At 42.9% G+C, this 23139-nt stretch overlaps 1 protein-coding gene across 2 annotated transcripts in view; it reads right to left on the reverse strand.

The window, feature by feature from the left end:
- The window catches only part of naf1 (nuclear assembly factor 1 homolog (S. cerevisiae)), a 177960-nt gene that overhangs the window by 144135 nt on the left and 10686 nt on the right, over window positions 1–23139 (reverse strand). For both annotated transcript variants that reach the window (XM_055646057.1, XM_055646050.1), the window contains exon 3: window positions 16783–16918. In XM_055646057.1, the coding sequence (XP_055502032.1) occupies window positions 16783–16918 (136 nt within the window). The remainder of the gene's footprint in view (window positions 1–16782; window positions 16919–23139) is intronic.

Genomic DNA, 23139 nt, shown 5'->3' on the forward strand with positions numbered 1-23139 from the left:
AGTCAGTAATAATTACAAATCCCTTTCACACATGTTAAACTAGCAAGGGAGGGGGGCAGTAGGATGTGGGAGGAAGGGGGGGGTGGGGGGAATTTGTTAACCTTGTCTCTTCAGCTTGATGATTTTTTTGGTTTCAGTTTAATTTAAGGTAAAGGAAAACGGGCCAAGTTCCTCACTCCTGATTATTACTTTGCGACAGTGATGGGAAATCACATGTGTAGTCATAAACAAAGATAGCTGTGACGACTTTCATTGTGAATGGGATGAAACTGTTGGTGTAAAGATGGCGGTGCCTCGCGACAGCGGCCATTGCAGTTCGTCTGTCTTTTTTTTTGTCCTGCTGAGTGCATAGTTTGGTTGCAGTTTATAGATTGTTCCTAGCTATGAATATGTGGGGGGCGGGGGTTGAGAAACTTTTAAATCTTATCCCTGTACGGGGACCCGACCTTTTCCCTGTCGGGTCTCCGTTGTCGTTAGGGCCTAGCACGGTGGAGCAGCCTCCAACCAGAACGACCTGGGGGCTCCGGGCGCGGAGCCTGCCAACCCACCATCGTGGAGCTGGCCGACTTCGGAGTGTGGAGAGCTGTAGTGGTGCGCCGCTGCGACCCGACTTCGGAGCTTCAGAGGCTCCAACAACAAGCCCGGTGGACGGTGACATCGGGAGCTCGCGGGTCCCTGGTGGGAGACTGCTTTTCGGAGCTCCCGCAATGGCAACTTCTCCCGCCCGAAGTGTGGGGTTGAAAACGACCCAGCGCGGGGCCTTACATCGCCCGGCGCGGCTTTCAAGGCCGCGGGACTTGCCACAGCCCGCCGGGGGCTCTAACATCAAGACCCGGAGTAAGGCCTTACATCGCCCAGCGTGGCCTTAACGGCCGCGGGACTTGCCATCGCCCACCGGTGGCTTTAACATCGGGAGAAGAATGGAAAACAGGGGAGAGACAATGACTTTGCCTTCCATCACAGTGAGGAGGAGATTGACTGTGATGGATGTTTGTGTAAATTGTGTGTCTTGGCTTTTTTCTTGTTGTATACCTGCAGAAACCAGATTTTGTTTGAACTTCATTTGAGGTTCAAATGACAATAAACGGTATTGTATTGTATTGTAAATAACCTTTCAAGAATAAATGTAATGTACAGACAAGTTCCTGGAGGAGTACAGGGGGTCTTTCCAACAGTAACAGCACTATTCATTTTTATGAAAAGTAATTAAAAAAAAAATAATAAATTGGAGTAGGACTTGTATATTGGATTAACATTTCTAGAATATTTAAAAAATGAGAGTGCATGGAGAGAAGCACAATGAGATAAAGACTAGGATTGAAGCATGTAGAAGATATCAGAAAGGATGGCTAAAAGCCTTTATCGGAAAAAAGAATTTTAAGAAAACCAAAAAAAGACAAAAGAAAAGGAGATTTCTAGAGAGGGAACTGCAGAGCCTGGGTAATAGACATCTGAAGAAAATGTTGAGGATGAGCAGGAAGATGGAGTTAAAGGAAGAGAAAGCTCAGATGGTTCTGGAAGTTTATGGATGGAAAGGAATAAACAAAGTGATAAGAACAGATTAATTTAGGAAATAATAACAGGATTTGGGATCCAATGAGCACTATGGCAAAATGTGTAGGAAAGAACTGCAGAAGGGTCTCAACACAAAACGTCACCCATTCCTTCTCTCCAGAGATGCTGCCTGTCCCGCTGAGTACACCAGCATTTTGTGTCTGCCTTCGAGCACTGGGACAATCAAGAATTGGTGCAGGCAATGCAGCTTTGGATTAGTTGATAGACACAAAAAGCTGGAGTAACGCAGCGGGTCAGGCAGCAGCTCTGGATAAAAGGAATAGGTGACGTTTCGGGTTGGGACCCTTCTTCAGACTGAGAGTCTGGGGAAAGAGAAACGAGAGATATAGAAGGTACATAGGACAAATGAATGAAAGGTATACATAAAGCAAGGATGATCAAGGAAGTGTGGAGCCCACAATGGTCCTTTGTTGGCTGTGGGGTAGGTGATGTCGAGTTATACAGATAGTGAAACAGGTACGATTAGGATGGGGGAGGGACGGAGAGCAAGAGGATACAACGGTTTATTGAAGTTAGAGAAATTAATATTTATACCGCTGGGTTGTCAGCTGCCCCAGTGAAATATTAGGCGCCCTTCCTCCGCTTTGCATTTGGCCTCACTCTGACAATGGAGGAGGCCCAGGACAGAAATGTCAGCATGGGAGTGGGAAGGGTTGTTAAAGTGTTTGGCAACAGGACGATCTATAGTTGAACTATATTAACAATAAAGAATTGGAGATGGGTCAGTAGCACAGGATTAATTAAGGCACTGAAGACCAGCCAAAAAAAAAGAAAGGAATATCAGTACAGATTTGATGTTTTCAATCAGGAACCATACAGGCCAAACTTTGAACACCACATCCAATTCAAGTTACTAAAAGCAGACATACTGCAGTAATTGCCACAAGATTTCTGATGAAAAACACATAAGAGATACCAAATGGAATTGGGAAAGTCAAGCTCTGAGCATTATTACAAACAAAACCTGCACATTTGATGAATAGGATAAAAGTCTAAAGAGCCTACAGGAAGATGGCAAATTCAGATCTTGTTATGAAAAACCTGATCATAAGGATAGTCTTCCACATAAGATGAGAGAAACAAAACTAGAATCAATGAAGAAATCAAAATGCTGCAAGTAAATCGTGTCAGAGGGCGATGGATAATAAGACAGCGGGCGGTGGAGCTTACTCCTTTGTCAGCGCAATCACGGGGCAAATTGAGGTTACTCGCGCTGACACAGGAGTAAACTCCACTGCCCGCTGTCCTGTTATCCATCGCCCGCTGACCCGCTCCGCTCTATGATCTTTGCTCTTGAGCTGGTCCCCTCACTGTCTGGTCTACATTGAAAGACATGGAGCGGGCAGTGAATGCCGTGCAGTGTCACCCAGCAAGTGCAGCAAGTGAGGCCATGTCCTGCTCCCGGCGGCAGTCAGAATTTATGGATTTGCGGGAAGCAGTTGACATGAGCGAGGCCGGCGAGCAGCAGGGGAGAGGTGTTCAGACGGGGAGCACTGCCAGAGGTGAGCGGGCCGGCAGAAGGTGTTGAGGTCCTGGTGGCCGCTCACAAGCCATCCGAGCTATTTTCCTCCCCGGCCACAATGCGGTGGCTCCGTGCCTAGAGTGCCGCTGCAAGCAGAGAGTGAGTGAGTGAGTTGCTGGCATGATCCTCGAGCCCTTCCTTCTCAACGTTCCTGCCCACGCTGACCCAGGCCAGACTCCCCGCACACTGTGAAAGGAACTCTTTCCCCCCCCCCAGCGGCGCTGTCCTTTTACAGCTGCTTCCCACTGTAGAGCCGCTTCCCATCAGCTGCCAGCAATGAGGGATAAACTTGGCTATCCCTCAGTACAACAACATTGTTCTTGATGTTGCTGTACTGAGGGATAACCAAATCTATCTTTCTTGGCTAACAAGCTAACCTTCGGCCTCCAAGACGTAGGTAACTTTTTGTGCCTTATTTTTGGGTGAAAAATAAAGTCTTCATTGCCGGGAAATATGGTGTGTTCTTGCTTCAGAATGACATATTGATATCAATGAGTCAAAACTATATCTAATTGAAAAAGGAGAATTGAGACCATCCATTTGGCACCAACGTAATACCTGATGGTATACCTGGTCATGTTCTAAAAACCTGTGCGGACCAACTGGCTGGAGTTTTAACGGACATTTGCAACCTGTCACTACTGAGGTCCCCACCTGCTTTAAAAGGGCATCAATTATACCAGTGCCCAAGAAGAGTAAGGTGACGTGCCTCAATGACTATCGACCAGTGGCACTAACGCCGGTGGTGATGAAGTGCTTCGAGAGGTTGATCATGGCGCAAATCAACTCCTACCTCGACAAAAACCTGGACCCACTGCAGTTTGCATACCGCCACAGCAGATCAACGGTGGATGCGATCTCGCTGGCCCTCCACTCCACTATGGACCACTTGGACAACAAAAACTCATATGTCAGGCTGTTATTCATTGATTACAGCTCGGCATTTAACACAATCATCCCCTCCAAGCTGGTTACCAAACTCGCAGAACTGGGTCTCTGCGCATCCCTCTGCAATTGGATCCTCGACTTCCTCATTCACAGACCACAGTCTGTTCGTATTGGTGGAAATGTGTCAGACTCGTTAACAATCAGCATGGGAGCACCTCAAGGCTGCGTGCTCAGTCCCCTGCTGTACTCACTCTATACTCATGACTGCGTAGCCTCTCACAGTGCAAACTCCGTTATCAAGTTCGCTGACGACACCACTGTTGTGGGACGTATCACTAATGGGGATGAGTCCGAGTATAGAAGAGAGAATCAGCAACTGTCCATATGGTGCCAGCACAATAATCTGGCCCTCAACGCCAGCAAAACCAAGGAACTGATTGTGGACTTTGGAAGGAGTAGGATGGGCACCCACAGTCCCGTTTATATCAACAGGTCGATGGTTAAAAGGGTCAAGAGCTTCAAATTCCTGGGCGTGCACATCTCTGAAGATCTTTCCTGGTTCGAGAACACTGATGCAATTATCAAGAAAGCACATCCACGCCTCTACTTCCTGAAAAGATGACATAGAGTTGGTTTGTCAAAGAGGACTCTCTCTAACTTCTACAGGTGCACAGTAGAGAGCATGCTGACCGGTTGCATCATGGCTTGGCTTGGTAACCTGAGCGCCCTGGAGAGGAAGAGACTACAAAAAGTAGTAAATACTGCCCAGTCCATCATCGGCTCTGACCTTCCTTCCATCGAGGGGATTTATCGAAGTCGCTGCCTCAAAAAGGCTGGCAGTATCATCAAAGACCCACACCATCCTGGCCACACACTCATCTCCCTGCTACCTTCAGGTAGAAGGTACAGGAGCCTGAAGACTGCAATGACCAGGTTCAGGAATAGCTACTTCCCCACAGCCATCAGGCTATTAAACCTGGCTCGGTCAAAACTCTGAACATTAATAACCCATTATTTGTTATTTGCACTATATCATTTTATTTATTCATGTGTTTTGTAGTCAATGCCTATTATTTTCTGTGCTGAAGCAAAGCAAGAATTTCATTGTCTTATCAGGGACACATGACAATAAACTTGAACTTGAACTATTTTCCCAATGGGGATAGAAGCTGGGTTTCAGGCAACTTCGGGCAGTTGGAATTGCTATAACCTTCCCTATAGCCTTCTTCTTATGCAGAAATGTGGCCTTAAGGTTTCAAAAAATCTGATCAAAGTTTCAAACTGAGAACCCAGGAAAGTCAGTGGTTGCTGAATAGAGTTTATTATGGAGCCCAAAGATACTAGCACTGGTCTTTGTGATATTTAGTTTGATAAAATTTAACCGGTAAAATCTGACTACAAGGAACTGTAGAAGCTGTTTAGTTTAGAGATATAACATGGGACAATTAATGTGAAACTTGACTTGAAACAGGTCCTTCGGCCAACCGAATCCATGCTGACCAACCATAACCTCGCACACTAGTTCTATCTACACTCTAGTGAGAATGTATAGGTCAATTAACCTACAAACTTGTACGTATGGAAGTCAATTAACCTACAAATTTGTACCTCTTTGGAATGTGGGGGGGGAAACCAGATCACCCAGAGAAAACTCACTCGGTCATAGGGAGAACGTGCAAACACCATACAGACAGCACCCGTAGTCAAGATCGAATCCGGGTCTCTGGCGCTGTAAGGCAGCTACTCTGCTGCTGCACCACTGTGCCGGCCTGATGCTGGTTTACAAAACAAAAGACACATGTCGCTGGGGGAACTCAGGGGATCAAACAGCATCTCTGGAGAATATGGATAGGTGAGGACAAGAAATGTCACCTATCCATGTTCTCCAGAGATGCTCCCTCACCCACTGTTAATCCAGCAATGTATCATTTTTTTGAACATGGGTCGAATGGTCTGACAATTTAGAGGGAACAGAAGGGTATGGAGAAATGCCATTGAAGTCAAGCTTGGTGATGTCACCCTACAATGGAATTTGACAACATGTTTCTGAATGTAATGCCGAACAGAATGTAGATGACAAACCAGAAGAGCCAAGGACAAATCCTTGGGGACATAACTGGTGTTAGAATGGTTTTGAAACTCCACACTTTTATCGCATCTCGACTTGACTGCAGCAAAGCCTGCCTGGCCAGCTTGCTTCTTTCTGGCCTCCATATGTTCAAAATCTACATCCAAATCCCTTCATGCTCTTTAAAAATACACATTTCAAAAATATCACAATAACCACCATGGAATTTAACTGCCTCACTTCCAGTAAATGTAGCCCATGCTCTGCAACTCCCTCCTTAAACCTCTCCTCCTGAATTCCTAGAACCCGTCTCCGTCTGAACTTCTGGCCATCTGTCCTTATAGTCCAATTTGTGGAATTTTCAAATTCTGTTCATAAAGCTTCTTGGGACATTTAGCTGTTTTATGAATTCAAGTTGCTGTTGTTGACTCCATCGACACCAATTCCTTAAAAAAGTTGGCATGAAATTAAAACCTTAAATCATGCTCCGACAGTAAATTCACTCTGGCATAAAAACCTATTTGTTTCTCAACAATTGTGTCCAACAATACACAAGCTTGGTTCCTCTTCCCACAATTTCCTTTACATGCTCTAATGATAAGACACTTAATTTGTTTCCAAATATCATCCTTGCTGGCTCTGAATGAAGAACCCTCCATAAACTTAATTAATTCTGGTCTAATGACTTCCAAATATCTGGTCTAATGACTTGCAAAGTAGCAAATTTAACACATTAAATCACATCGAAAGCTTACTCTCCTTGAAATTTCCCCCAGATTTGCACCCCCCCCCCCCCCCCCCCCCCTACCTCTCACACCTAATCCCAACTGAAATTTGATTAATCTGGTGGCTTCATCTCTCAGAACTGTTGGTTAGACATTGTCCCTCTGGACCTGTTACCGTTCTCTTTTGTTCCATCCTTGGAATTTTTCCTAGAACATTACAGGAGCTGCTCAAAATGCAAGCTGTTACTTCATTACAATTATTGGAAATTAAGATCTAATCTGTCATTATAACAGGATGAACAATTATCCAATGCTCGAGATATAAACTTCCTGTGATTTGTTGTCGGTGACAGGGTGCAAAGTTTCGCACTGTTTTTGTATTTATACATTTTCAAGCAATTAATTAATTGTGTAAATTCAAATAGTTGGATTGTCGAGGCACATCGAAGTGGAAAGTGTTATACATATAAAAATGCAAATGACACTACACTAAACCTGGATAAAAACATCAGATTGAATGTATGTTGCTGAAAGGGTCAGTGTTGTTCTTGAATGATAAAAGAGTTCTCTATTTGCAGAGACTGACACCAACTCTCGGGCATCTTTCCTGCATTCCTCAGATCAAGGCTCCATTGACAAACGGGGGGGGGGGGGGGGGGGGGGGGGGGGGGGGGGGGGGGGGGGGTGGTGGGGGGGGGGGGGGAGAGAGGGGCTCAGGAAATAATATTTGAATAAGTACATTATAACCTATCATATTAGTAATTAATTGCTGCTAATGATTAAGACATATCATTTACCCCCTTTGGACTCATCATTTATATCATTACCATTCAGTTTTTGTTTTTGGACAAGTATCTTAAATGTTTCTTTATTACACCTGCCTTTTGCTTGTGAGCCCTATTGTTCACCCCTCCATTTCCCTTTTTCCTGAGAGCATAACTTTCCCATTATTTTACCCTCAATCCTATTTTACCCTGGTAGCACATCTTTTGTTCAGCCCAATGTGTATGAAGGAACTGCAGACGTTGGTTTCAACCGAAGATAGAGGCAAAATACTGGAGTGACTTAGCGGGAGAGGCCGCAACTGTGAAGAGAAAAATGGGTGACATTTCGGGTCGAGACCCTTCTTCAGACAGTCGTCAGAGGGAGGGAGATAGTCAGATAAGGAAGCGTGAAGGTGTGAAAACAGGGCAAAGGGAATAGGGATCAAGGAAGATGTCAAATAGATCATTGTTAACTGGGAGAAAGCATACAGAGATAAAATGTAGTCGAAGACAATAAGACTGGTCGGTAAAACTGGGAAGGGGGAGGGATGGAGAGAGATGGAAAATAAGGGTTACTTGAAATTAGAGGTTCCTACTGTTGGGGTGTAAGCTGCCCAGGCAAGATATGGGGTGCTGTTCCTCCAATTTGCACTGGGCCTCACACTGACAATGGAGGAGGCCCAAGACAGAAAGGTCAGTGTGGGAATGGGAGGGGGAGTTAAAGTGTTCAGCAAACGGGAGGTCAGGTAGGTTCAGGCAGTCTGAGCAGAAGTGTTCACCGAAACGATCGCCGAGCTTGCACTTAGTCACGCTGATATACAGGAGTCCACACCTGGAATGCTGGAGTAGCTCAGCGGGACAGGCAGTATCTCTGGGTAAAAGAAGGGTCTCGACCCAAAATGTCACGGATTCCTTCTATCCAGAGATGCTGCCTGGCCCGCTGATTTACTCCAGCATTTTGTATCTGTCCATAACATTTCTTGTTCCGATGAAAGACAATCAGCCTGAAACTTTAACAGTTTTTCTGCCTGACATAATGAATCTTTTTAGTTTGAGTTTCTATATTGTTGTATGCAAATACATATCCTAATGATAGGAAAACACTAAATGCTGGAGTGACTCAGCAAGTCAGGTGGCATCTGTGGAGGGAATGGACAGATTACTTTTTTGAGTTAGGACCCTTCTTCACCCGAAACGTCCATTCCCTCGACAGATGCTGGCCGACTCATTGGGTTACTCCAGCACTTTGGGTTTTGGTTTAGATTCCTGCGTCTGCAGTTTCTTGTGTCTCTTCGAAAGATAGAAATGGCTTACTAATGTAGGATTTGAAGGTTAATTTTTTGCCATTTCTTAAGATGAGCACTGAAATGGAATGTTAAACAGCTCATTTGCTTCATCATTTTAGAGTTGGCTGCATATGTCGGGCTGCATCACCCCGAGTTCAGTCCAGAAACTGAACTCACTGTCATGGAGGCACACACACCATGCTTACAATATACCAGCTTCCAGTCACCGATGAAGCAGAATCGACTAATCAATCCACCAACACGTCAAAGGTATTTTAACAATAACTCTTTCCAGAAGGCAGAGATATTTTAAAAATATTTAAACAGATTATGGAAGCATAGAAAGTAGGTGCAGGAGTAGGCCATTCGGCCCTTTGAGCCAGCAATGCCATTCAATATGATCAAAGCTGACCATCTAGAATCGGTACCCTGTTCCTGCTTTTTCCCCCATATCCCTTGATTCCGCTAGCCCTAAGAGCTATGTTATTTTGCTTCAAATTCAAAGCACAGAAAAACACAGAAAAATAATTTGAACTATTAAAACAAATACACACTTGCTTTATCTTTTTTCAACAGTAAACAGGTCTTGCGTCCCAACTGTTCACTGATACTCCATAGCATGAAACCAAGGGCTGGTGTGCATCTAGATCCCCTTTTAAAGAGACACTGTTGGAATTAATGGTGGTGTGGACAATCAGATGTGCTGACGCCCAACTTTAAAGACATCTAAGACTTCTTGCTCCTGGTACATGTCTTCAACGTCCTAAGACATGACACCTGAAAGCCATCTCTAGAACTCCCAGCGATCAGTAAGTATATATAAACCCATTGCTACGGTTGAGGTTCATTATTGTCACGTGTAACAAGGTACATTGAAAAGCTTTGCTTTGCATGCTATTCAATCGGATCAGATAATTCTATCCACAAATACAATCATGTCAAGTCAAGTCAAGTCAAGTTTATTTGTCACATACACATACGAGATGTGCAGTGAAATGAAAGTGGCAATGCTCGCGGACTTTTGTGCAAAAGACAAACAACCAAACAAACTATAAACACAATCATAACACACATATTCTTTTACATAATAAATAATGGAAGGAAAAACGTTCAGTAGAGTTAGTCCCTGGTGACATAGGCGTTTACAGTCCGAATGGCCTCTGGGAAGAAACTCCTTCTCAACCTCTCCGTTCTCACCGCATGGCAACGGAGGCGTTTGCCTGACCGTAGCAGTCCGTTGCAGGGGTGGAAGGGGTCTCTCATGATATTGTTGGCTCTGGAGTTGCACCTCCTGATGTATAGTTCCTGCAGGGGGGCAAGTGAAGTTCCCATAGTGCGTTCGGCCGAACGCACTACTCTCCGCAGAGCCTTCTTGTACTTGGCAGAGCAATTCCCAAACCAGATGGTAATGTTCCCGGACAAGATGCTTTCCACCGCTGCTGCGTAGAAGCACTGGAGGATCCTCGGAGACACTCTGAACGGAGACACCATGTCAAACTCAAGTACAACGGGTAGTAAAACTGGAAGATACAGAGTGCGGAATATAGTTCTCAGCATTGCAGGGTGTAACATCACTCCCTGACGAGCTCAATGCATTTTACGCACGCTTTGACAGGGAGAATACAGATGTGCCTTCCCGATCCCCCATTCGCTGTGATGGCATTTCAGTCTCAGTCACAGAGGCCGATGTCAGGAAATCCTTCAGAGGGGTGAACCCCCGAAAAGCATCTGGTATACCCGGTGGTATATCCTGATGGTATACCCGGTCGTGTTCTAAAAACCTGTGCAGACCAACTGGCGTGAGTTTTTACGGACATTTTCAACCTCTCACTTCTGAGGTCTGAGGTCCCCACCTGCTTTAAAAGGGCATCAATCATACCGGTGCCCAAGAAGAGTAAGGTGGCGTGCCTCAATGACTATCGACCAGTGGCACTAACGCCGGTGGTGATGAAGTGCTTTGAGAGGTTGATCATGGAGCAAATCAACTCCTACCTTGACAAAAACCTGGACCCACTGCAGTTCGCTTACCGCCACAACAGATCAACGGTGGATGTGATCTCGCTGGCCCTCCACTCCGCACTGGACCACTTGGACAACAAAAACTCATATGTCATGCTGTTATTCATTGATTACAGCTTGGCATTTAACACAATCATCCCCTTCAAACTGGTTACCAAACTCGCAGAACTGGGTCTCTGCGCATCCCTCTGCAACTGGATCCTCGACTTCCTCATTCATAGACCACAATCTGTTCGTATTGGTGGAAATGTGTCAGACTCGATAACAATCAGCACGGGAGCACCTCAAGGCTGCGTGCTCAGCCCCCTGCTGTACTCACTCTATACCCATGGCTGCGTAGCGAACCACAGTGCGAACTCCATCATCAAGTTCTCTGACGACACCACTATTGTGGGGCGTATCACTGATGGGGATGAGTCAGTATATAGAAGAGAGATCGAGCAACTGTCCATATGGTGCCAGCGCAAAAACCTGGCCCTCAACACCAGCAAAACCAAGGAACTGATTGTGGACTTTGGAAGGAGTAGGAGGGGGACCCACAGCCCCATTTATATCAACAGGTCGATGGTTGAAAGGGTCAAGAGCTTCAAATTCCTGGGCGTGCACATCTCTGAAGATCTTTTCTGGTCCAAGAACACTAACTAATAATAAATAATAAAATAATTTATTATTATTATTATTATTATTATTATTATTATTAGTAACGCAATTATCAAAAAAGCTCATCAGCGCCTCTACTTCCTGAAAAGATTACGGAGCGTCAGATTGCCAAGGAAGACTCTCTCTAACTTCTACAGGTGCACAGTAGAGAGCATGCTGACCTGGTTGCATCGTGGCTTGGTTCGGCAATTGAGAGCGCCCTGGAGAGGAAAAAGACTACAAAAAGTAGTAAACACTGCCCAGTCCATCATCGGCTCTGACCTTCCTTCCATCGAGGGGATTTATCGCGCAGTCGCTGGCTCAAAAAGGCTGGCTGTGTCATCAAAGACCCACACCATCCTAGCCACACACTCATCTCCCTGCTACCTTCAGGTAGAAGGTACAGGAGCCTGAAGACTGCAACAACCAGGTTCAGGAATAGCTACTTCCCCACAGTCATCAGGCTATTAAACCTGGCTCAGACAAAACTCTGATTATTAATAACCACTTTCTGTTATTTGCACTTTACCAGTTTATTTATTCATGTGTGTATATATTTATATCATGGTATATGGACACATTTATCTGTTTTGTAGTAAATGCCTACTATTTTTCTGTGTGCTTAAGCAAAGCAAGAATTTAATTGTCCTATACAGGGACACATGACAATAAACTCACTTGAACTTGTAGCGCAATAGTTTTTGTTTTAGTTTTTTAGTTTTAGAGATACTGTGCAGAAACAGACCCTTCAGCTCGAGTCTGCGCCGACCAGCGATCCCCGCACATTAACACTACCCTACACACACTAGGGACAATTTACACATACACCAAGCCAATTTATCTACAAACCTGTGCATCTTTGGAGTGGGGGAGGAAACCGAAGATCTTAGAGAAAACCCATGCGGTGATGGGGAAAACATACAAACTGCATACAGACAGCACCCGTAGTCGGGATCGAACCCGGGACTCCGGCGTTATAAGCGCTGGAAGCCAGCAACTCTACCGCTGCACCACCGTGCAGCCCGAGTTCCTCGGACACTTGATACAAGCGAGTCAATGCTGCCTGATCCACTGAGTTACTCCAGCAAATTGTGTCTATATTTTGTAAGGCAACTTGTTACCATGTAGAAAATAACATATCCCATGTGGATTTCCAAGCATTAGATCAAAAACTGAGTATTGAATATTCTCAGTATTGAAATCTGCACTATTCAGTATTTTTTAAATTGCATTTTTTTCGGGGAGACTAAGCGGAGGTTGGGCGATCGTTTCGCCGAACCCCTCCGCTCAGTCCGCAATAACCTACCTGAACTACCGGTGGCTCAGCACCAACTCCCCCTCCCATTCCCAATCCGACCTCTCAATCCTGGGTCTCCTCCATTGCCAGAGTGAGCAACACCGGAAATTGGAGGAACAGCACCTCATATTCCACCTGCGTAGCTTGCGTCCTGATGGCATGAACGTTGAATTCTCCCAATTGTGCTAGCCCTTGCTGTCTCCACCCTTTCCTTAACCCTCGAGCTGTCTCCTCCCATCCCCCCCGCCCTCGGGCTCCTCCTCCTCCCTTTTTCCTTCCTTCTCCCCCCCCACCCCCCATCAGTCTGAAGAAGGGTTTCGGCCCGAAACGTCGCCTATTTTCTTCGCTCCATAGATGCTGCTGCACCCGCTGAGTTTCTCCAGCAATTTTGTGTACCTTTTTAAAATTGCATAGCAGTTTTCAAAATCTTACACTGTCATTTGATATTTCATTCCTTTGCTCTGAACACTATCCCTTTCCTCTCGACTGTTTTTGACCAATTCCTGTTTAAATCATTCATCACTTTAGCTGCATTTAATGTTAAGTCACTGTATAGTCTAGTCCACGTGAAAATATTTTAATATAGTGTTCCCCTGCATCCCCAGTACAATTGAGAGTTTGTACCCCTATTTACTACAGCAATGTTGTTTATGCTGGTGAGTGAGTGTCTGTTCAGTGCTGGTGATAACAAGAGGGGAACTAATCTGTCAAAGATAATAACATTAACAATATGATCTTTTTTTTTTCTCATCCCATGTCATTCTCCAGTGTAATTCCAGAGTCTCCCCCAGGGTGTCACGTAGGTGTTTCAACAGTATGAACAGCTGAAGGTTTATCCTCAGAGTATTGTAAACCTGTGAAATAACCCATCAGCGAAAACATAAAAGTCTGATTTTTGAGTTTCACTTCTAGATATACCAGATGTCAAACATCTATTGTAGGAAAATTGTCTGGATCACGATGCACTGATAAATTCCTTGTTCTCCTCACATTAAGCACAATAAAGTTGTTAATAAACCTAAAAATAATTATATGAATGGTCTCCAACATGCCACTTTCTATCATTTAATTACCATTTGTAACTTTCACCAGCTATTCCAACTAAAGTTTGTTTTGGTTTAGGTTGCTCTCCAAGCAGCTTCTGAAAATGGACTAAATAAATTACTTGTGAGTTTGCTCAGGCATTTGGACAGGCGCATAAACACAAAATGCTGGCGTAACTCAATGAGACAGGCAGCATCTCTTGAGAGAAAAGGAATGAGTGATGTTTTGGGTCGAGACCCTTCTTCAGACTGAGAGTCAGGGGAGAGAGACATAGAGATATTGAAGGGTAAGGTGTGAAAATGAGACCACATCATATTTAAACAGCATCATTAGTGAAAATGGCCAGATAATCTACCGTCATAAGGTTCAAGCAGGCATAAGCACTGGTCAAAACAGCGGATATAATTCTTAACCTTTTTCAAAATGGTATTATCAAATCTTTTGCATCTACCTTATCAATTTGACATCTGAACAGCATTCTCAGTACTCCAATGAAATGTGATGAAATTTTTGTGGGAATTGAAACAATTACTCTGTCACAGAGATGATCCATTGGTGAAACGTAACCTGTGCATCAGCAGGTAACCAAAGTCTTATTTATGTATAATATAGTAGCAATTGTAAAACTATTCTACTGCTGCCATTTTAATAACATTTTTAATTTGAAGAATATGTACAGTACAATACCCAAATTAAATAGTTAAAAGAAAAACTAGTAATCCCTGGCAAACAACCAACTAACAAACAGTCGTCAGTATTTGCATCTGATCACAGTGAACATTCAAGGATATTTTGTCATTAATCAGAGGGCTGTCAACATTTTTTTTATCGGGGAAATCAATTAAATTAAAAACAATATCAATGTCTTAAATCCCACATCCCATGATCCCTGTGCCAAGTTCAAGCTGGTGAATACGAGCGAGATTTTGACTGCAGAATCCCTAGCTGATAGCCTGCCGCAACCTCATATTCTTCCACTAGACTTCTCTGTCACGACAAGTCTGGCATCAATCAGAGTGCAAACAGGATATTTGCCAGAAATAGAAAGTCATTTCAGGACTTCCACGTTTGCTCACCCACACACAGAAATCATGGTCCCATTATTACCTACATAGGGAAACATTGACAGTTCTACTTGGTAAAATTCCAGCAGTTCCACAGTATCTGGCCATTTATTTCTTTATTGATGTCTTTATCATTTACTGACTTCTGGCCACCTATCTTAAATCATTACCTTTTTGGTTCAGTGAAGATCAAACTGCTGTTCACCCACTCTATATATTAAAGCCTATATCTATATTAAAGATATACCAAAATCCCTCTAAAATGTTCCATCCCAAACGTACAGTGATGTTTTTCTTGACATTTTAGTTGTAAAGATATTTATGTGTGAAGATAATTATATTAACGTCTCCACCCATATCTCAACTTGTTTGTGCAAAAGGACTTGATAACTTTATGCCAATTAAGAATGGTAGAACAAATACCTCAAAGTACAGGACCTCCCTCATTTATAGAACGTTGGCAGTGAAGACACACAATAAACCAAGTCATAAAGTGACATAATGGAAACATCTACGCCAATAAATGTGTAAATGATAAAATATTTCATGGTGTGGCGAAATTTTCATCAATGAGGCCCAGTTTACAATCCAGCAGTATGAACTTCAAGGAACCCTTGCTTTCCCTCTCTCCATCCCTCCCCACCCTAGTTCTCCAACTAGTTTCACTGTCCTGATTAATTTTACTGATTGTGTGCCTCCTTGTCACCTTTCCCTCAGTTATCAATAACCTCACCCTTCCATATCTCTAGACTTCCTTTCCCCTGTCTCAGTCTGAAGAAGGGTCTCGACACAAAACATCACCCATTACTTCTCTCCAGATATGCTGCCTGTCCCGCTGAGTTACTCCAGCATTTTGCGTCTATTAAAGGTGTTCAACAAGCAGTTTTAAAATAGAATGAAATAAAACCTGTACAGACACTGCTGAGGTTATATGCCTGGACCATTGCCAAGTGATATTTAAGAATTCTGGCAACACATCATCCAACAACGCACAACTGCCATTAAATATTTGTCCCCTCTCCCCCCCTCACATAATTTTCCAGATCTCAGCAAATGGCCAACATGTGATTTCAAATCTTATATCCTGTACTGTTCCCTTAAACATGCCCTTCGGCCACCCAATCCACGTAGACCACTGATCGCCCATTGACGCTAGTGCTGTTACACACACGCAGGGAAATTTAGAGGCCAATTAACCTACAAACCTGCATGTCTTGAGATGTGGAAGGAAACCCCACATCACAGTCACAAGGAGAATGTGCAAATCCACACAGATAGTCCCAGAGATGGGGGATCGAACCTGTCTCTCTGGCACAATTACAAATACTGCAGGATATTCAACATGCAAAACACTGCAGGGAAATTTGGTCCCTGCATTGAGATAAAAGCTAACAAAAGAAAGTTAAAACAGAATTACAGTAACCAATACCCTGACATTTAATGTAGTCCAACTTCCTTGGTGGGCTACAGTTAGAACTTATTGGCAAACAAACTATACCTCCAATTGTAAAATTCCACTCACATCATCATTATTATAAGGTGTTCAAGAAGGAACTGCAGATGCTGGAAAATCGAAGGTACACAAAAAAGCTGGAGAAACTCAGCGGGTCCAGCAGCATCTAAGGAGCAAAGGAAATAGGCAACGTTTCGGGCCGAAACCCTTCTTCAGACGGTGTATTGGGTGTTTAAAAGCATGGGACAAAGAGTACCAAGAATGAAAAGTTTTGACGATTCAACTAACCCCACGCATACAATGACCAAGCCTCAACTTCAAGAGGTAAGTCAACAATGTATTGAAGTACAATTTGGAATCTCATTGGCTCTGATCATTACTTTTGTCATTGAATTTGTCTTAATATAACCATCAACAAAACATGAGAGTTGTACTTGCCTCCAACATAAGCTCATCTTTGGTTTTTATTGGATGGGGCTTTTTCTTTTCTTCTGGTTCCTGGTCGTCATCTTCACCCTCAGATATAATGGCCAATAATAACGAGGAAGAGGAAGACGAGGTAGAATCTGAATCGCTGTGTAAAATACAATTTAAAATGAACATCACATTACCAAGAACCCCAACAAATATTTACAATTTATCAAATATTATTGCATGCGGAACTATTGGTACTACTTCACTTTAGCATAACCCACAATGCAAATCCCATTGAATTATAATAAATACAGGAACTGCACTGAGTGGCATATTATTGTGTTTTAGCACCAAAATTAAAGCAAGTCAGTGAAAAATTAAAACAATTCAGTTTTAGCTTGGAATTGGCAGTGGCAATTATTGCAGATTTACAGAAAAATTAACATTAAAAAACCAGGCTTCGAAAATTGAAACGTTGCCCTTCCTATCACATTAAAAAACATGTACCATTCCTGTATGCTGCGTCTATCTCAAACAGAAGAGCACGCAATTCAAGGTAACAGAATGGACATTTAAAGTATCTACTTAAGACATAGAAACATAGAAATTAGGTGCAGGAGTAGGCCATTTGGCCCTTCGAGCCTGCACCGCCATTCAATATGATCATGGCTGATCATCCAACTCAGTATCCCGTACCTGCCTTCTCTCCATACCCCCAGATCCCCATAGCCACAAGGGCCACATCTAACACCCTCTTAAATATAGCCAATGAACTGGCCTCAACTACCCTCTGTGGCAGAGAGTTCCAGAGATTCACCACTCTGTGTGAAAAAAGTTCTTCTCATCAAGGTTTTAAAGGATTTCCCCCTTATCCTTAAGCTGTGACCCCTTGTCCTGGACTTCCCCTAACATCGGGAACAATCTTCCTGCATCTAGCCTGTCCAACCCCTTAAGAATTGTGTAAGTTTCTATAAGATCCCCTCTCAATCTCCTAAATTCTAGAGAGTATAAACCAAGTCTATCCAGTCTTTCTTCATAATAAGACAGTCCTGACATCCCAGGAATCAGTCTGGTGAACCGTCTCTGCACTCCCTCTATGGCAATAATGTCCTTCCTCAGATTTGGAGACCAAAACTGTACGCAATACTCCAGGTGTGGTCTCACCAAGACCCTGTACAACTGCAGTAGAACCTCCCTGCTCCTATACTCAAATCCTTTTGCAATGAAAGCTAACATACCATTCGCTTTCTTTACTGGTTGCACCTGCATGCCTACCTTCAATGACTGGTGTACCAATGCACCCGGGTCTCGCTGCATCTCCCCCTTTCCCAATCGGCCACCAGGCAAAGGTGTATTATTAGTTTGATGTCAGATTAATTGTCTTAGAGATGAGGTGAGGTGTTGGGACAAGTAACGGAGATTATAGAAAAATAAACTTATCAGTACATGTGGACACCATTTGCCATTTGGTAGGAAAATGGTGCCAAAGAACTGGCAATCTACAAATGTTATACACAGTGTAAAAAACTGGATGCAAACAAACCCAAGGTCAATGGAGGGAATTTTCTAGACATCATAAAACTATTAAAATACAATTACACTCAGTTCTTTTGAAATATCAGGAAGAGTTGATGATTGGAAGCTGTGCTTTTGGATTTCTAAAATGTATCTGACTAAGATACCCATGAAAGCCACATGCAATGTTGAAGTTGGGGGTAAATTAACAGTAGAAACCTGGATACAAAAGGACCCAAGGAACAGAGAACCAATTAAAATGTGCTTATTAGATTGGTATAATGTACACAGTAATGACCCTCAAAACAGAAGTTGGGACTGTTCTTTGTAATATAACAAAATATGAATTTTATCACAGGTGGGATAAAACTTGGAACTGCAGTGAGAAGAATAGTAGTATACCAGGAGGACAGACCAGTGGTTAATGTGACAATTCACAGTTCATGCAAAGAAATGCAAACTGACACATTTTGGAAGGAAACATGAAGAGAGCTAATGCAATTTAAAATGTAGTAATTCCAAGACAAATGCAAGAAGATTGCCCTTGCAATTCAGACATGTAATAATAATAGCAATACATTTTATTTATGGGCGCCTTTCAAGAGTCTCAAGGACACCTTACAAAAATTCAGCAAGTAGAGGAAAAACATGTAAGCGGAATGAAATAAATAGTAGAGACATGACCAGTACACAAATTAAAGACAGAATTCAATTCAAAACACAATATGAGGCAATTCAAGCACAGATGAAAAGGGAGGGGGACGTGGGGCTAAGGATAGGCAGAGGTGAAGAGATGGGTCTTGAGGCGGGACTGGAAGATGGCGAGGGACACGGAATTGCGGATCTGTTGGGGGAGGGAGTTCCAGAGCCTGGGAGCTGCCCTGGAGAAGGCTCTGTCCCCAAAACTGCGGAGGTTGGATTTGTGGATGGAGAGGAGACCGGATAATGTGGGATCTGAGGGACTGGGAGGGTGGGTAGGGGGAGAGGAGGTCAGTGAGATATGGGGGGGGGGGGGGGGCAGATGGTGGAGGGCTTTGTAGGTGAGAACCAGGATTTTGTAGGTGATCCGGTGGGAGATGGGAAGCCAGTGAAGTTGTTTGAGGACTGGAGTGATGTGATGCCAGGATTTGGTGTGGGTGATGGGTCACTGAAGGATGCCAGCATGAAATGAATATTTTCCTTGTCATACTGGATCTGTCAATGAATAATACAGATAAGTCTACATTCATATTATATCACAAGTAAAACGCAAAGTGCCAGAGGAACTCAGCAGGCCAGGCAACATATGGGGAGGGATTGGACAAGTGAAGTTTTCGGTCCATTTCACCTTTAACCTCTATCACTTATTCTCCCCGCCTGCCATCCCCTCACCTGCATCACGTATTATTTGCCAGGCTTTGTCCTGCCCCCACCTCTCTTTTCCAACTTTCTCTGCCCCCCCCCCCCCCCACCCCAACCCCCCAATATCAGCCTGAAGGTCCAGATCTGCAAAGTCACCAGCCATATCTCCCTAGATGCTGACTGACCCGCTAAGTTTCTCCAGCACATTGTGTTTTGCACAAGAATCCAGCCACTGCAGTCTGCTTAGATTAGAAACAGTTCCACTATCACGTGATTGTTGTGTTCCTAAGAGACCTTGTGTTACAGAAAAGCACGTCAATGGGAAAGGGGGTTAGGGACTAGAGAGTTTAAGATTGCAATAACAACATTTCTATTCCCTGCAGCTCTAAGCCACATTATTTAATAGAGTACAATTGCACTAACGATAAATAGAAAGATCACTTGTCAATTTTAATAGCCTCCCACTGTGAAAGTAGCAATTATGTTCATAAGAGACAATGGTGTCTGATTAATGCAGTGGTGCAACATGGAAACAGGTTTCTTTCAAGACGGTTTTGTTTTCTACTTGCCATTTTCCATAGTAACTTTTAAGTGGATCTCTAGTTCCCAATCACAATCACACTGTAATCAATTAGGTCCACGTAATAAATGGTGCTCCTTAATTCATCCATCATGTTAAATCCAACATGAATAGTGGGCACGCATGTTATAAAATAACTGCCTGTACGTTTCCCTTGCCGGCCACAATGGTTTCTCCAAGAGGTATTCAACATGGAGGAGTGTGGGTTCACCCAATGAATAGGATAGTAAGTGGCAATCAGCATGAGGGTTTCTAACCTGTCTTTGGTACAAGGTAATGAAACTTCATTGGGTCCGGATATTGCAGAATTCCAACCAACTATTTCATTGTGTTTCCTTCTCTAATTCGTCAAGTCAAAATATCTGTAGGGATCTACACTGTGTTGAGGCTGGCTCTTTGGAAAAGTTATCTAATTAGTCCCACTCTGCTGTTTTGCCACAGCCATGTAATTATTGCCATTCAAGTCTTCTCAAAGGTAAAGACAAAATGCTGGAGTAACTCAGTGGGACAAGCAGCATCTCCGGAGAAAAAATGGGTGACGTTTTGGGTCAAGACCCTACTTTAGACACAAGTAATCTCAAATTCGGTTTAAAAATACTATCTAATGCTGCAATTTCTTTAAATTATCTTTAATCTCCAATCCAAAAGTGTCATCTTCTCTTGTCCCTTAATATAGCTGAGACAGGCAAAATTTAAAATAAATGTTCGGGGTAAGTTTTGTTTTCCTTTTTTGTTTCACAGAGGGTGGGTGGATACCTTGAACCAACTGCCAGGGATAGTGGTGGTGGACATAGTGCCATTTAAGAGGCTTTTAGATAGGCAGATAGATGCATGGAATGGGGACATATGGATCCATGTGCAGGTAGATGATTGTTTAGTGTTCAGCACAGATATTGTGGTCCAAACAGCCTGTTCTTGTGCTGCACTATCCGACAAGAGTTCTGTAGCATCCTCTCTCGCTGCTCACCCTCTGTGATTCCTCCTGCTCTACGATCACGTTTTAACCCAGATATGCTACTACAGCCAACTTTTTTGCATATCTTTCTTCCATTTGTTCTATATCTCTAGACATCATCATCTATAACTCTTGTTTCCCTTTCCCCTGACTCTCAGTCTGAAGGAGTCTCAACCCGAAACATCATCCAATCCTTTTCTCCAGAGATGTTGTCTGACCCGCTGAGTTACTCCAGCCTTTTGTGTCTCTCTTCGGTTTGAAGCATCATCTGCAGTTTCTTCCTACACTCTGTTCTATTCTAATATATATACCTGCAATTTTCATCCACACTATGCCAGTAAATCTCCTCAGCATCTACTCAATCTCCTACACTTTATTTGTGAAATGCAGTGTTAATAATCACATTCTAGCTGAGGGCTAATTAATGATTTGCAAAAGTTTAGCCTTTTTATAAATTATTATTTACAAAGAAAAAGACTTGGTGTTTTTCAAAAGCCTGGGGAGCTCCAGAAACTTAGTCTAATGATGTCGGAATGCCAAAATATTTTCAAGGCATGGTGTGATACATAAAATGAATATGCAGGGGATGGGAATGTGATTCAATGGCACCACCACCATTGTCAGAGGTGGCCAAGTCTTAAATAAGTAACTACCAAACTTATTTTGTGGTATTAAGAAAACCAACACATTGATAAAAATCTACTTGGTTTCATCTTTACAAACCAATTTGTCATCTTTTCAACCATTATGTCAATACAGTTTGGAAGTCATTGTTACACAATCACCGCTATATGGAGTGCATTCACAGTGGATCGAGCAGCTCTAAAGTCTTGAGGGCAAGTAGCAGAAAAATTGTATTCCACCACAATTTGTAGCAACATGGCTTATTACAATCAAGCTGGCGAAACCAGCGAAAACAAAAAGATATTTGTTTTAAAGGCCAAACATTTTCCGAGACCTTTTATGTGTGACCCAAGAAGAAACATTTTACCAATTTGGAGGTACATGCAACAATAATGATGCTACGTATTTAATATTCATGTCAATCTCCGTCAGCCACAAAAGATCCAGGCATAAGAAGAAGAATCCAGGAATAAGAGCACAAGACAAGGCATCTTGTTGAACCAACAGTGAAAAAAACAGAGAAGCTTCCATTTATCACGGTCTCAAGCAATACGAGTTCAATACCATTCGTGATAGATGCAATCACATAATAACTTTGAAAGAAGGCACCGTGTCAAACTAAATGCTCAAGTACTTATGCATAGGTCATGCAACAGTGGGATTCGAAAATAAATCAGCACAGAAAGCTAAAGAAAAAAATCAATTTGTTTGAAGATCAATCAAGAACAAGCAAAATTTATCAATCACCAACCTAGTTGGTAACAGATTCTGCTCGGAGATTGAAATAGGGAAATGAAATACTCTCCTGTGTGATCAAACTGAACGTATCTTGCAAGATACTAAATTACAAACAAAAATTAGATAAGCTCTTTCCTCTGGCCTCAGACATCAGAAACATAACAGATGGCATGAATTGTAAATTATATTCAAGAGCATGATACTTCATCCACCTAGCAAAACAATTAATTTTCAAGGTGTCACGCATCAGATAAACAATCAGAAAACACAGTTCATCCAAAATTTCTTCAGATCCAGAAAAAAAGGATAAACATCAGCAAATTTAATAGATAAATCCAAATCTGAAAGGCATGTTTCACAAAACTGTGTAGGAAGGAACTGCAGATGTTGGTTAAAACCGAAGATAGACACAAAATGCTAGAGTAACTCAGAATACTGTCAGATTCAACACAGAAATAAACATGCCATGGATTTTCCTGATATAAATTGCAAGCCTGGATTTGTGAAACTTTATCATATGCGCTGACCATTAGCCTTTATATTTAAAAACAATGCCATGGCACTTGTACCTCTCAGTTCATTTCAAAACCACTACAGGTGCACAACCTTTTATCCGAAAGCCTTGGGA

This window comes from Leucoraja erinacea, chromosome 1, assembly GCF_028641065.1.
Source record: "Leucoraja erinacea ecotype New England chromosome 1, Leri_hhj_1, whole genome shotgun sequence".
Lineage (NCBI taxonomy): Eukaryota > Metazoa > Chordata > Chondrichthyes > Rajiformes > Rajidae > Leucoraja > Leucoraja erinaceus.